A 13543-nucleotide genomic window follows, 5' to 3' on the forward strand; every position below is an offset into this window, starting at 1 on the left:
TTATTGAAATGAGAGGAAAGAGGAAGAATCTGTGAAACTATATAAAAGAAAGTTTTTTTTTTCAGAAATGAAAGATACAGAGAAGGTTGCTTTCTTTTTTTTCTCAAAAAATAAATAGTTTAAGATATATCAAAAGAATATATTGTGTAGATAAATATGAATAGTTTAAGATAAATATTCCTTTTTTAAACAATCCTTTTTTTTTGTAAAACTGTTACTTTAAATATAAAATAAATTAGGAGTTGAAAAATATTCCGATTGGAAAATTTAGTAAATTTATATATACTTAAATGTATTTTTCAAAAAAAAACTTACACAATGGTGTTGATTTCAAATTAAAATCTTATTGTAGTGTATTTCTCCAAATTTTTCCATTTAATTTTTATCATAAACCAAAAAGCAGCATATAAAATTAATGAATTTAGGTATATTTATATTAAGTTTGAGATCTTATTTTGAGATAGAAAAATTTGCTGACTGGACGTTTATAATCCAAACTTATCGCTAAATATTGTTTCATATTTTATACACACAACTGTTTTTAGAGAAAATAGAATATCTACTAAATAGAAAGTAAATTGTTCATAATGAATAATAAACTACAGTAAATTATCAATATATACATATATATTAAGTAGGTTTTATCTTTTTTATTAGATCATCAAAGCAAGTAATGTACCAAAAATTGAATCATAGGTACATTTCTTAAAAACAACCAAGATTTTAGTTAATTATCTATACATCATTCATCGCCAAGTGATATGCCTCTGGTTACATATTAGTTTTAAACATTGGGTTGGTAATAGTGATACTACAAAGCTAGTGCGAAGCATTTTCTTATTTTAAATAATGTGAAAATAACCTTTTTAAGTGTGAGAAATACTTTAGAACATAGATTTTGGTCTAAGCGAATGTCATACAATTTTGGATATCAGGTACAGAAACAACGTTAATAAACATCTTTTAGTGTTTAAATAATCGAAATGCAGTAGTTAAACACCTTTTTAAAAACTATTTTTCTGAATGCCTAAACAAATTTTTTTTAAGTAGAAAATTGTTTTGTTTAAATCCAATTTTTAGAATACTGTTTTTCAAAAATTAAACTTGCTTGAAAGATACTCAATACATACTATGATTTTTCAACTCTTTGCAGTTGCACATACTTCAGAATAATATTTTTATAAGTTTATAAAATGAAATATTCTCAAATGTATGAAAATTACTTAAAACGTACATTCAAAAGACATAATCCGCGTGTAACGCAGAGAAAATATCTAGTTAGTATAATAACGTCATAACCTGAACCTGAAATAATCAACTTCAGATATATCTGGGTTCAATCTGTGATCCTTTTAATTTTTTGGATGAAACTGAACTTACCTGAAAATGATAATCTAATTTTACTTAAAATTTTGATATTAAGAGGAAACTTATTATAAGAAATTGTATAATTTTTTAATTAATATTTAAATAGCAATCAAATTTTTCCTAACATGAAAATTTTTGCCAATGAAAAATTGTTAAAAAAACTTCCTAACTAAAGCAAAATGTTCCTGCTTTCTAACTAACTCGAAGCAAATTTTAAATAATAATACAAAAATATATCCTAAAATAAGATATTCTTATATTAATATTGTAAAGAAACTGATTTAACTAACGTGAATTAAAAAATAATTATAAAGCAAAATTTTATGACTTGAGATCTAAGGAAAATGATGTTTTAAAAAATATAAAACATTTTATATAATTTATACTTGATAAATTTTTTGTTATATTCCTTTTTTATATAAATGTGATTTCAAAAAGAATTTATTAATAAAAAAATAAAAAATAAGAACGATAAAATTATAATAATAAAGCTAAATCCGTAAATATATCATTCTAATTATCATTAAGTATTTATTCATAAATATGATTTCCATATTTTTTGTTTTATTGATATTTCTCTTTTGTTATTTCATATGGTTGTGGAAAACTATAATGAAAAAGGAAATTAAAATTAAAAATTAATTTAATATTATTAAGTAAAAAGTGAATTAAAGTAGAAAATTGTAATAATAGTGATATGCATAGTTGATCGTTCTAAGAATTAATGTGGAGAGCAACTTATTTTTCAAAAATAAAATGGACTTCGTTTTGGAAATAAGAAATTGTATAATTATCAAAAGATGAATTAAATAGTAATCAAGATGTTACTAATTAACGTGAAGAAATTAAATAAGAAAAAAAATGTTTAAATATCCGAAGGAAAATTGTTCTTAATAACTTGAGAAAAATAATAAATAAGAAAAAATAAAATTGTTTTAATAGCCTCAGCCCAATAACGTTTAATAATCAAGATGCACCAGACTTAAGAATCCACTTCGACTTCTTGAAAGATTCACGAAGTTGAAAATTTCCCATTTGCCAACACAGCAGTGAACAACATTCTAGCGACCAACTGGTTCGAACACAAGGTGACTTGAAGTAGAGGCTCTGGCCACACTAGCCAACACGTTGAGCATCTCACGTCTCTTTTCCAGCTCTTCCGGTTTGACGTATGTTGGGTCGAAAGTTGCTTTCTTCAACTCTCTAGCGTTCTTGAGGATGTATGTGGCCACTTGTTTCTCATCTTATCGTTGCCATCCGTATCTTCTCCACACCAATGTCTCCAGATGAAGCAACAGACATTCTGGTACACATTTCGGCTGAGTCCATTCCCAGCCCACCGGACAGTCTTCCCAACATGACTGACAACAATGCAATTAATATGATATTGGACCATCAAAATATATGATAAAAGAAGCTCCGGAGTAATTGCTTACGCCGTAGAGTTTGAGGGATTGCAATTTAGGAGAGCTATCGAGCATGAACGAAAGTAGATTCCACCCATTTATGTCATCTATACGTAGCTTCAAAAATACCAGCTGATAGAAGATGCCACCAGTAGGATACTTAACCTATGGATAGATGGTTAAGCATTAGTACTAACAAAACCCAAAGGCAGATTGTTAACTTTTTACCTCTACGGTAAATTGAAAGGAGAGACGCTTGGCTGAAGTGAGAGATGCAAGAATGTTCTCATTGTCTATCTCAGAAACATCATTGATCTTTGCTTCCACAAGCTCTGGCGCATTCTCAAATAGAAAGAAGTCAATACAATAGAGGCCTTTGATGTTCAAGTATTTCAAAGATGGTGCATTTATCACATAGCCGCCACCATACATATCTTGGCTACTATCCTCTTCTATGGTTAGCCTCTGTAGTGATGGCACCGCAATAGTGTAAGTCTCCACATCAATACTGCTATATCGTGTAACAACCAAATCTTGAAGCCTAGGGCAGCCATATAAAAGGTTGCAAACAGACGCTTCGTCTTTGAATTCCACATGGAAAAGATGCAGCTCTCTAAGGGCATTGAAACAAACCCGAGAAGGGAAGTCCAAAAGAACGTGATGCATGAGATTTAGTACCTCGAGTGTATTGTTATAGCTACACAATACACTCGGAAACCTGACTGTCTCTTGATCATCATGGTAAAGATCCAACTCCAATTTGCGCACATGGCGTGAAAATGCAATTCCAATCAATATCCCACTATCCAAACGACCTTTTGTATTTTCAATGTTCAAATGCAAACTTTCCAGAAACGGAGCTTTATGCAAAAGCAGCAACCTGTAAACATCCTCTGAAGACACCTGTTCAATATTTGATTCAAACTCGAGCTTTGGCACCATCTTCCAAAGAGATCTCCACCGTTTGGACAAAACACTCGTTGCTATGACATCTTCTGTTGGAACATAAGACAATATATGCAGGAGCAAAGCTTCAGGTAACTCACTGATCATGTCCTTGTTCATAGCATCTCGATTTATTAAACTTTCACCACCGATTTTGCTGTAACAATAAATAAAATAAAAAATCATATAACTAAAGATATTATTGGGTTTTAGGGTTCGAACAAATTTGGATTGGATCTTTACAGTTTTATTAAAACTAGGGATGTTAATATGGCTCAACCTAAGAGGGTTAGCCCTAACCCTGCAAACCCACTTGTAATCCTAACCCTCATTTTTTAAACAAAGTTTAAATAGGGTTGGCCCTAATAAGATCAGGGTTTAAATTCTAATCCTTTTATTTTGATTCACACAACTATTATACAATATTTAATAATGTTTTTCATCAAAAAAAAACTTAAAGTCGAGTTTTCTCGCCAAAAACTGAACAACTAAATTTTCCGTCGAAACCACAAAATCGAGTTTTCAACTAAAACAACAAAATCGAGTTTTCCTTCCAAAAACGCAAAATCGAGTTTTTCGTCAAAACTTCGAAATCGAGTTTTCCCGCCAAAAATTTAATAATGTTTTATTTTGATTTTTATTTTGATTCACACAACTATTATACAATATTTAATAATGTTTTTCATCAAAAAAAACTTAAAGTCGAGTTTTCTCGCCAAAAACTGAACAACAAAATTTTCCGTCGAAACCGCAAAATCGAGTTTTCAACTAAAACAACAAAATCGAGTTTTCCTTCCAAAAACGCAAAATCGAGTTTTTCGTCAAAACTTCTAAATCGAGTTTTCCCGCCAAAAAATCAAAATCGAGTTTTTCGCCAAAACCTCAAAATCGAATTTTCCCGTGAAAACGTAAAATTAAGTTTTTCTGGAAAACCCGTAAAACTCAATTTCACGGTTTTGGCGGGAAAACTCGATTTGCCGGTTTTGTAGGGAAAACTCGATATTGCGGTTTTAGTTTTGGCGGAAAAACTCAATTTTGCGGTTTCGGCGGAAAAACTCGATTTTTCAGTTTTGGCTGGAAAACCCGATTTGCCGGTTTCGGCGGAAAACTCGTTTTTGCTGTTTCGGCGGGAAAACGCGATTTTGTAGTTTTCGGCGGAAAAACTCGATTTGCCAGTTTCGGCTGAAAAACTCGATTTGCCGGTTTCGGCGGAAAAACGAGTTTTGGCGGGAAAACTTAATTTTGCGGTTTTGGCGGGAAAACTTGATTTTGCGGTTTTGGCGGAAAAACTAGATTTTATGGTTTCGGCGGGAAAACCCGATTTGCCGGTTTCGGCTGAAAACTTGATTTTGCTGTTTCGGCGGGAAAATACGATTTTACAGTTTTGGCGGGAAAACTCGATTTGCCGGTTTTGACAGGAAAACTCGATTTTGCGGTTTTTGTGGGAAAACTCGATTTTGCGGTTTTGGCGGGAAAACTTGATTTTGTGGTTTTGGTGGAAAAACTCAAATTAGGTTTTGGCGGAAAAAAACACAATTTTTTTTTTACGGAAAAACTTTATTCTTAGTTGTTGAGCAAAAACTCGATTTTCCGATTTTGGGAGGAAAACTTTTGATTTTGATGCTCAACAAATTAGAGGAAAGAATCATATCATATCTTAATTTTTCTAGTTTTATCTTTAAAATTTAAGAACAAAAATAAATAAAATATTTTTTTCAATTAAATGAGCTAACCCTGGTACCAGCCCTAAACCTTGATTATAATAGGGTTAAAATATGGTTGGGTTAAAATAAGGCTGGGCTTATAATAAACAAAAAAAGGCTCGACCCTAATCCTGTAGTTAACATCCCTAATTAAAACCAGAGAAAATTGATTCCGACCAAAGCACATAAAAATGGATTTCAAACAAAGAGACATACCGTTTTTTTCCCATTTTCGTGAACAGAAACAAACAATAATTCCTTCCTTCAGATTAAGAAGGCAAAGACAAACACATAACACAGCCAGCCTACACACGAATCTGGCTAAAGCTTAGAGATGTCACACTTGTGTTTACTAGTAAAAGGATGAGCGAAAAAGGAAAACAAACGGAGAAACAACAGTGAAAAAAGTAGAAAGAATCTGGAGAGAAAGAAGACGAGAAGTCGAGTAAAAGAGGATACTGAGGCCGACCGGTTTTCTTTTGGGTTTACAATCAAACCAAACCAAACATATGGTCTCCACCGGGCTTGAGCATCACAACCAAAACCGAGGAACCGAACCTATTCAAGTATAAACCGAATTTTGTTTCATTTATAAAAAAAAATTGTACAATTCTTTCAGATTAGGAATGTTTTTTTTTGTAAATAAGGTCGGACCCTTGCATAGCTACATTTCCCACTTCATAGCTTCATCTCTAGATGTAATGCTTCCACGATTATCTCTAACTTCAAAAGAGACATACAACCCACCGACGATGTCTTATCCCAAACATGGGTACAAGTGAAATAAAAGGAAGACTCATCATCTTCAATCAAGTTTTCACAAAAATAAGAATTTCAAGTCATAAAAAATGAGAGGCAACAATGATGATAAATTACCATTGATCCATAGACAAAACCGAAAAAATGACAAATATCACCTATCTCTCCATATCAAAACTGGAACCAATCTAGGTTTTGAGGCGGATGAATATCTATTATTCTATATCAATATCCTTAAAAAGAAACTAAAAACATACATTTCCGACTCTCCTCTGTTTTCTACTCTAAAATATAGTTTAGAATAAAAATGTTTTAATGGTAAAAATGAGTTTACTCTATACATATATTAAATTTATTTTTTTTGTTCATCACTATATTTTTTACTCTAAAATAGAGTACCATTCGAATATATCGCAACTCTTAAAGTAAAAAGTAAGGTAATCATTTGAGATGGTCCAATGGTGCAAGTTCTGTAATGACTGATTATAAAACATCTAGAGCTGGGCAAAAAAACCGAATCCAAAGAACCGAACCGAATCCGATCCGAAAAAGTAAACCCGAACCGAAATTGATTAAATATCCGAACGGATTCAAAATTTTGGTATTCAGAGAACCGAAACCGAACCCGACCCAAACCGAAGTATTTCGGATACCCGAAACAGACTTTTATATATAAATATATTATTTATTTTCAGATTAATGTATATTAAAAACATCAAAAAAATATATAAGATACTTTTAAATTGTCCAAAATATTTGAAAATATATACAAATAGTCAAAAGTAAATATCTAAAATAGCTAAAATATACTCAAAACACCAAAAAATATTTGAAATATCGGTTGATTCTCTATCAAAATATTCAAACCAAACCAATTTATATGTTACGTTTAGGTATTTTGACATATGTTATTCAAATTTATATGTAATATAGTATTTTTTTTTTGAATCATGTAATATAGTATTTTATTTATAGATTTTGAAAAGTTTAAAGTATATAATGAATTTTAAAATTTTAAAAATCGTTTAAATGGGTTATCCGAACCCGAACCGAACCAGAACCGAAATTTAGAAATACCTGAATGGGACTGATATCTTTGACCCCAAAAACCCGAATAGACCCGAACCGAACCCGAAGGAGTATCCGAACACCCATCCCTAAAAAGATCAATGAATTATTAAAAATGGATATCTCTGAGAATTTCTTTTTCGACAAAGCAAAAATCTTGTTGAACAACAAGGAAAATAATCGACTAGCTTGATTTCCTCCAGATTCGACACCAAGAGTAATTAGTGTTTATCTGCTTAGAAGAAAATTAAGAAATAATATAATACAAATTTAGAAAACTGAGATTGAGATATCTTTCCAAATGTCAATATTCTCTTTACTCATTAGACTGACTATTGATGGACTGACTCGTGGCACACAGCCTTAGAGCCTCTGTCTGAAAACAAATTTAGAGACAGAGAGAGAAAGATCTGTGCGTGAAAAAGGCGCAACTATAAGAGAATCCGATACGAAACTCTTTATTCTTCCTCAACCTCATTCCCACTTCAACTGGTTGATTGCGTCAATTCACACAGTTCCTGTGTTTTGAATTCATTTGCTTTTCTGGGTTTCCCAGAAATCTAATATCTCAGTTGAAAAATCTTCCTTGTCGTCACTGTTTCCGAACATCCATAAAAATGGAAGGAAAAGATTTGGAGTTTGCAGTAAACGGAGAGAGATTCAAAGTAAACTCTGTTGACCCTTCTACGACTTTACTCGACTTCTTGCGACTCAACACTCCTTTCAAGAGTGTCAAGCTCGGCTGCGGCGAAGGCAAACTCTCTTTCTCTCTCTCTCTCCTATTTTCTTTTGTAGTGTTTTTTTTTAAAAAAGGCCTAAGCTTTATATGTCTTGAAACAAATTTGACTTTCTGCATCTTTCAGACAGATTTTAAATGTCTTGTCTGACTAAAAAAATGTGTCCTTTTTTCTGGGTTTAAAGTGCAGGAGGATGTGGTGCTTGTTTAGTAATGCTATCAAAATACGATCCAGAGTCAGATCAAGTGAAGGAACATAGCATAAACTCTTGCCTCACACTTCTCTGTAGCGTAAACGGATGCTCCATCACAACCTCAGAAGGTCTCGGAAACACTAAAAAAGGTTTCCACCCAATCCACAGCCGTTTCGCCGGGTTCCACGCCTCTCAGTGCGGTTTCTGCACGCCTGGGATGTGCATTTCTCTCTACTCAGCTCTCTCAAACAGCTCAGGAGGAGGCCTCACGGTTTCCGAAGCTGAGAAGTCAATCGCTGGAAACCTCTGCCGATGCACTGGCTACCGTCCCATCGTCGACGCTTGCAAGAGCTTCGCTGCTGATGTTGACATCGAGGACTTGGGGTTGAACTCGTTTTGGAAGAAGGGAGATAGTAAAGAGGCTATGCTGAAGAGCTTGCCTCCTTACAACCCAAAGGAACATCTCGTGACAACGTTCCCTGAGTTCTTGAAGAATGTTCATAATGGTTTGGGGTATCGTTGGACTACTCCTTGTAGCGTAACCGAGCTTCGTACCATAATGGAATCTGCTAATGCTGGAGACTCGTTGAAGTTAGTTGTTGGCAACACAGGGACGGGTTATTACAAAGACGACGAGGGAAGGTTTGATAGATATGTTGATATCAGCCGTGTTCCGGAGATGTTGACGATCAAGAGAGATGAGAATGGTATTGAGATTGGAGCATCCGTCACTATATCGAATGTGATCGATGCGTTGAAGGAATCTAATTTCAAGAAAATGGCGGCTCACATGGAGAAAATTGGCAACCGTTCTATCAGAAACTCGGCGAGTATCGGCGGTAATCTAGTGATGGCGCAGAGCAGGAAGTTTCCTTCTGATATCGCCACGCTTCTGCTCGCTGCAGACGCGTCGGTGCATGTGCTTAACGGCGGGAAGATCGAGAAGGCTAAGCTACATGAGTTTCTTGACTCTCCTCCGATGGTAGACTCCAGACGAGTTCTTTTAAAAGTTGAGATTCCAGCGTGGACTGATGACGCTGAACTGCTCTTTGAAACTTACCGAGCCGCGCCTCGCTCTATTGGGAACGCATTGCCGTATGTGAGTGCTGCTTTCTTTGCAAGAGTGTCTCACCAAATGGTGGATGAATGCTTGTTGGCATTTGGTTCTTACGGCGGTGATCGTTCGATCAGGGCGACGGAAGTAGAGCGTTTCCTGACGGGTAAATCTCTGAGTTACCGTGTTTTACATGAAGCTATGGGTTTGCTTAGAGGAATCATAGCTCCTGGGAAAGACACCTCACACCCTGAGTATAGGAAAGCCTTGGCTGTTGGGTTTCTTTTTGAGTTTTTCTATCCACTGATTGATAATAATGGCCGTAGCAACGGCCATGTAGATCCCACAGAGTCTCTTCTTCCCTTTCTCTCATCTTCACAACAAGTGGTAGAGAGTGATGAGTTTCACTTTCAGCCTGTAGGTGAAGCTGTTGTCAAAGTTGGAGCTGCATTACAGGCTTCTGGTTAGCTCTTAATGTTTTTTTTTGTCATTTTTAGTAGATTGATTCGATATGGGGCCTTACATGGGCTTTCATTTTCTGTCAGGTGAAGCTGTTTTTGTTGATGATATTCCCACTTTACCGGACTGTTTACATGGAGCATTTATATACAGCACAGAGCCTTTGGCTAAGATTAAAAGCATAAGCTTCAGTGGGAACTTGACTCCCACTGGAGTTTTTGCAGTCCTTACTTTCAAGGACGTACCAATACAGGGACAGAACATTGGTTCCAAGACTGTTTTTGGTCCCGGACCTTTATTTGCAGATGAACTAACTCGATGTGCTGGTCAAAGAATTGCTCTTGTGGTAATTCTAATTTTTTTTTATTTAGTTGATTTTCTGTCTTTTTTTTTTGCATTACTGATTTCGGCTTTGCAGGTTGCAGACACACAGAAACATGCAGACAGGGCAGCAAAACTTGCAGTTGTTGAGTATGATACAAACAACTTAGAAGAACCGATCTTAACGGTCGAAGATGCGGTTAAGAGATCTAGCTTCTTTGATGTTCATCCAATGTTTTACCCTGAACCAGTAGGTGATGTTTTAGAAGGAATGCAAGAAGCTGATAGAAAGATACTCTTGGCTGAGGTATCTCTAAATGTTTGTAGTTACATCCTCAAGCTCTCACTATCTCATGCGTCTGTGTGTGTTTTTGAAACTTGGTTATATATATTCAGTTCAGGCTCGGTTCACAGTACTTCTTCTATATGGAGCCACAAACAGCACTTGCCTTGCCGGATGAAGACAACTGTGTGAAGGTGTTCAGTTCATCTCAAGCACCAGAGTACGTGCATTCGGTCATAGCTACATGTCTTGGTATTCCAGAGCATAACGTGCGAGTCATCACCAGAAGAGTTGGAGGTGGCTTTGGCGGCAAAGCTATTAAATCAATGCCTGTAAGTTTCTTTTTTAATACCAATAGGTTCGCAGCTGAAGCCTGGTTTCAGGCATGGGGGATTACGGGCATTCGGTTTTCGGTTCCGGGTTTATTGGTTTTTTGGTTCTAAAACTCTGTTCGGTTCCAGTTCTTTTTTTTGTTCTCGGTTCAGTTCGGGTAACAGAGTTAGGAACCGGCCAAGATCTAATATAATTTCGGATCCTATTCGGTTAGTTTTTTCTGTTTATTCGGGTTAAAAAGTCATAAAATTCATGTTTTTAAAATTAAATATAACAAATTGTGTTTTCGGATAAAAATTTGAATAATTTTGATAATTTTAAATATTTTGAATAAAAAGTATTCTAATAATTCGGTTTATAAGTAGTATTTTTAAATTATTTGATTATTATAAAACTAAATTTGGTTAATATTTATAAGTATATAAATTATATTATAAAAATTTGGTTCCAGATAAATGAGCCAAATGGTTTGTTTTCTCGTAAATGCTCATTGAGACGTGATGTTTCAGGTCGCAACAGCATGCGCACTAGCTGCTCACAAGTTGCACCGTCCTGTCAAGATATATCTAAACCGAAAGACGGATATGATAATGGCTGGAGGAAGGCATCCGATGAAAGTGACATACAACGTCGGTTTCGGATCAGACGGGAAGGTCACAGCACTAGAGCTTACAATGCTAATAGACGCAGGGACGGAGCCGGACGTGAGCCCGATCTTGCCTCGGAATATAATGGGCCCGCTGAGAAAGTACGACTGGGGAGCCTTGTCGTTCGACGTAAAAGTCTGCAAGACGAATCTTCCGAGTAGAACAGCTATGAGAGCTCCAGGGGAAGTGCAAGGCTCGTACATCGCGGAGGCCATCATCGAGAACGTAGCCTCTTCTCTTCAGATGGAAGCTGATGAAGTGAGAAAGATAAACCTTCATAGTTACGATAGCCTTAGAAAGTTTTACAAGCATATTTCCGGTGAGGCGGAGGATTACACACTGCCTTTGTTATGGGACAAGCTGGAGATATCTTCAGAGTTCGAGAAGAGAGGTGAGATGGTTAAGGAGTTTAATATGCGTAACGTGTGGCGAAAGAGAGGGATCTCTCGTGTACCTATTGTCCACCAAGTTATGCAGAGGCCTACTCCTGGTAGAGTAAGCATCTTGGGCGATGGTTCTGTTGTGGTTGAGGTCGGTGGAATCGAGATAGGTCAAGGGTTGTGGACCAAAGTGAAACAGATGGTTGCGTATGGTCTCGGTTTGACGAAATGCACCGGAAGCGATGAGCTGATTGAGAGAATACGTGTTGTTCAGGCCGACACGCTCGGTTTGATCCAAGGAGGTTTCACTGCCGGTAGCACCACGTCCGAGAACAGTTGTGAAGCCGTTAGGCTTTGCTGTGTTACCTTGGTGGAGAGGCTTAAACCTACAATGGATCAAATGATGGAGAAGTCAGGTTCCGTCACATGGTATATGCTTATTCAACAAGTAGGTAGCCTAGTAACTCTTAATCGTTATTTTATCGAAGACTGCATGAATAACAGCAATGTTTGTATGTTTTGTCATCAGGCGTATGCTCAGTCTGTGAATTTATCGGCGAGTGCATTGTTTACGCCAGAGTTTTCTTCCATGGAATACCTCAACTATGGAGTTGGAGTCAGCGAGGCAAGTCACATGCTAAACTATTGTTTGCTTAAATCAGTATTCTAAAAATCTGTTGCCTAGGCGTCTTTTTTCAAAAATCAGTATAAGCGCTCAAAAAATTGAAAATTGTTCTAAGCGCCCGCCTAATCAATAATAATTCTATATAGAGAGCCTAACTAGCGCCTAATGAACATTAGTTTAAATGTTGAGAGACTTAAACAATAATCTGATTCTACTTGCAGGTGGAGGTAGACATTATTACTGGGAAGACAGAGATTTTAAGATCAGATATCATTTACGACTGCGGAAAAAGTCTTAATCCTGCTGTTGATTTAGGACAGGTTAGCTAAACTTTACTTTCTTGTTTCTTCTGAGTCATTTATTTGAGCTAAGTAGGATGGTTTGTGTGAAAAGGTGGAAGGAGCTTTTGTACAAGGAATCGGATTTTTCATGATGGAAGAGTACACTACAGATGAGAAGGGGCTTGTGGTGCAACAAGGCACTTGGGACTACAAAATTCCCACGGTCGATACCATCCCTAAGCAGTTCTACGTCGAGATTGTCAACACTGGACATCACAAAAACCGCGTTCTCTCCTCTAAAGGTACACTGCGCTCTGACTTTATCTGTTTGTGAAAGTTCTGTTTTGATATTACTTCTTTTTAACTCAACGATTTTTTCATCTGATCCACAGCATCGGGTGAGCCGCCTCTGCTTCTAGCGGCTTCGGTTCATTGTGCAACGAGATCAGCCATTAGCGAAGCTCGGAAACAGTCCCTTTCATGGAACTGTAATGATGGGAATAGAGATGTGTCTGGTACGGATTTTGAGTTACCGGTTCCAGCTACTATGCCCGTGGTAAAGGGTCTTTGCGGATTGTATAGCGTAGAGAAGTACTTAGAAGGGAAGATCTGTGGGAAATAAAGGCAAATTCTTGTTGCTGCTGTTTTAAAGCGTTACTTCTGTTGCGTATTTATATTTTATACATAACTAATGTTGCCAGCTAATGTTTTCAAGCATGAGCTTTTATGAAAGGAAAGATGACAAGGAATAAAGTGAAAACATGTTGCCATCGGTTGCTTGAATGCTTGAAGATAGAAGGCCTCAATGATATTTATTGAAAGGAATATCATGTATGTAACATGGAGAAGCAGCGTTTTTGAAACCCGATCCGATCCGTGGTCGAACCGGTAAATCCGGTAACCCGATATGTAATCCGATTTGGGTTTAACGAAAATTTATTATTTAAAAATCTAATAAAACTCGCAAAATTTTCGGAATCC

General features: G+C 36.1%; 2 protein-coding genes across 3 annotated transcripts; one reads left to right on the forward strand and one right to left on the reverse strand.

The window, feature by feature from the left end:
- Nucleotides 1–2218: 2218 nt before the first annotated feature.
- Nucleotides 2219–6970, reverse strand: LOC106445450 (FBD-associated F-box protein At3g49020-like). The gene is made up of 4 exons (XM_013887012.3): nt 5639–6970; nt 3003–3876; nt 2805–2939; nt 2219–2729 (listed from the first exon to the last, which is right to left on the reverse strand). Exons 1-4 carry the CDS (start codon nt 5650–5652, stop codon nt 2613–2615), a joined length of 1140 nt encoding a protein of 379 aa, XP_013742466.1. The 5' UTR covers nt 5653–6970; the 3' UTR covers nt 2219–2612.
- A 606-nt stretch (nt 6971–7576) lies between these two features.
- On the forward strand, nt 7577–13332 carry LOC106445448 (abscisic-aldehyde oxidase). Of its 2 annotated transcripts, XM_013887008.3 has the most exons (10): nt 7581–8002; nt 8176–9696; nt 9779–10038; nt 10111–10320; nt 10410–10628; nt 11139–12104; nt 12186–12281; nt 12503–12601; nt 12675–12864; nt 12955–13332. In XM_013887008.3, exons 1-10 carry the CDS (start codon nt 7867–7869, stop codon nt 13182–13184), a joined length of 3927 nt encoding a protein of 1308 aa, XP_013742462.1. In that variant the 5' UTR covers nt 7581–7866; the 3' UTR covers nt 13185–13332. The 2 variants fall into 2 exon arrangements, 1 of the variants encoding a protein (XP_013742462.1); XR_002658007.2 differs by lacking the exon at nt 12955–13332 and having other exon boundaries at nt 7577–8002; nt 11139–12085; nt 12675–12772.
- Nucleotides 13333–13543: the final 211 nt, after the last annotated feature.

Source organism: Brassica napus, chromosome C4, assembly GCF_020379485.1.
Source record: "Brassica napus cultivar Da-Ae chromosome C4, Da-Ae, whole genome shotgun sequence".
NCBI lineage: Eukaryota > Viridiplantae > Streptophyta > Magnoliopsida > Brassicales > Brassicaceae > Brassica > Brassica napus.

Excerpts from the sequence above, each read along its gene's own strand:
- LOC106445450 (XM_013887012.3), bottom strand. Across the intron at positions 2,940-3,002 it reads CCTTTCAATTTACCGTAGAG|GTTAAGTATCCTACTGGTGG; the intron begins GTAAAAAGTTAA and ends ATCTATCCATAG. Across the intron at positions 2,730-2,804 it reads AATCCCTCAAACTCTACGGC|TCATGTTGGGAAGACTGTCC; the intron begins GTAAGCAATTAC and ends CATTGTTGTCAG.
- LOC106445448 (XM_013887008.3), top strand. The coding sequence starts at position 7,867 with ATGGAAGGAAAAGATTTGGAGTTTGCAGTAAACGGAGAGAGATTCAAA. Across the intron at positions 9,697-9,778 it reads AGCTGCATTACAGGCTTCTG|GTGAAGCTGTTTTTGTTGAT; the intron begins GTTAGCTCTTAA and ends ATTTTCTGTCAG. Across the intron at positions 12,105-12,185 it reads GGTATATGCTTATTCAACAA|GCGTATGCTCAGTCTGTGAA; the intron begins GTAGGTAGCCTA and ends TTTTGTCATCAG.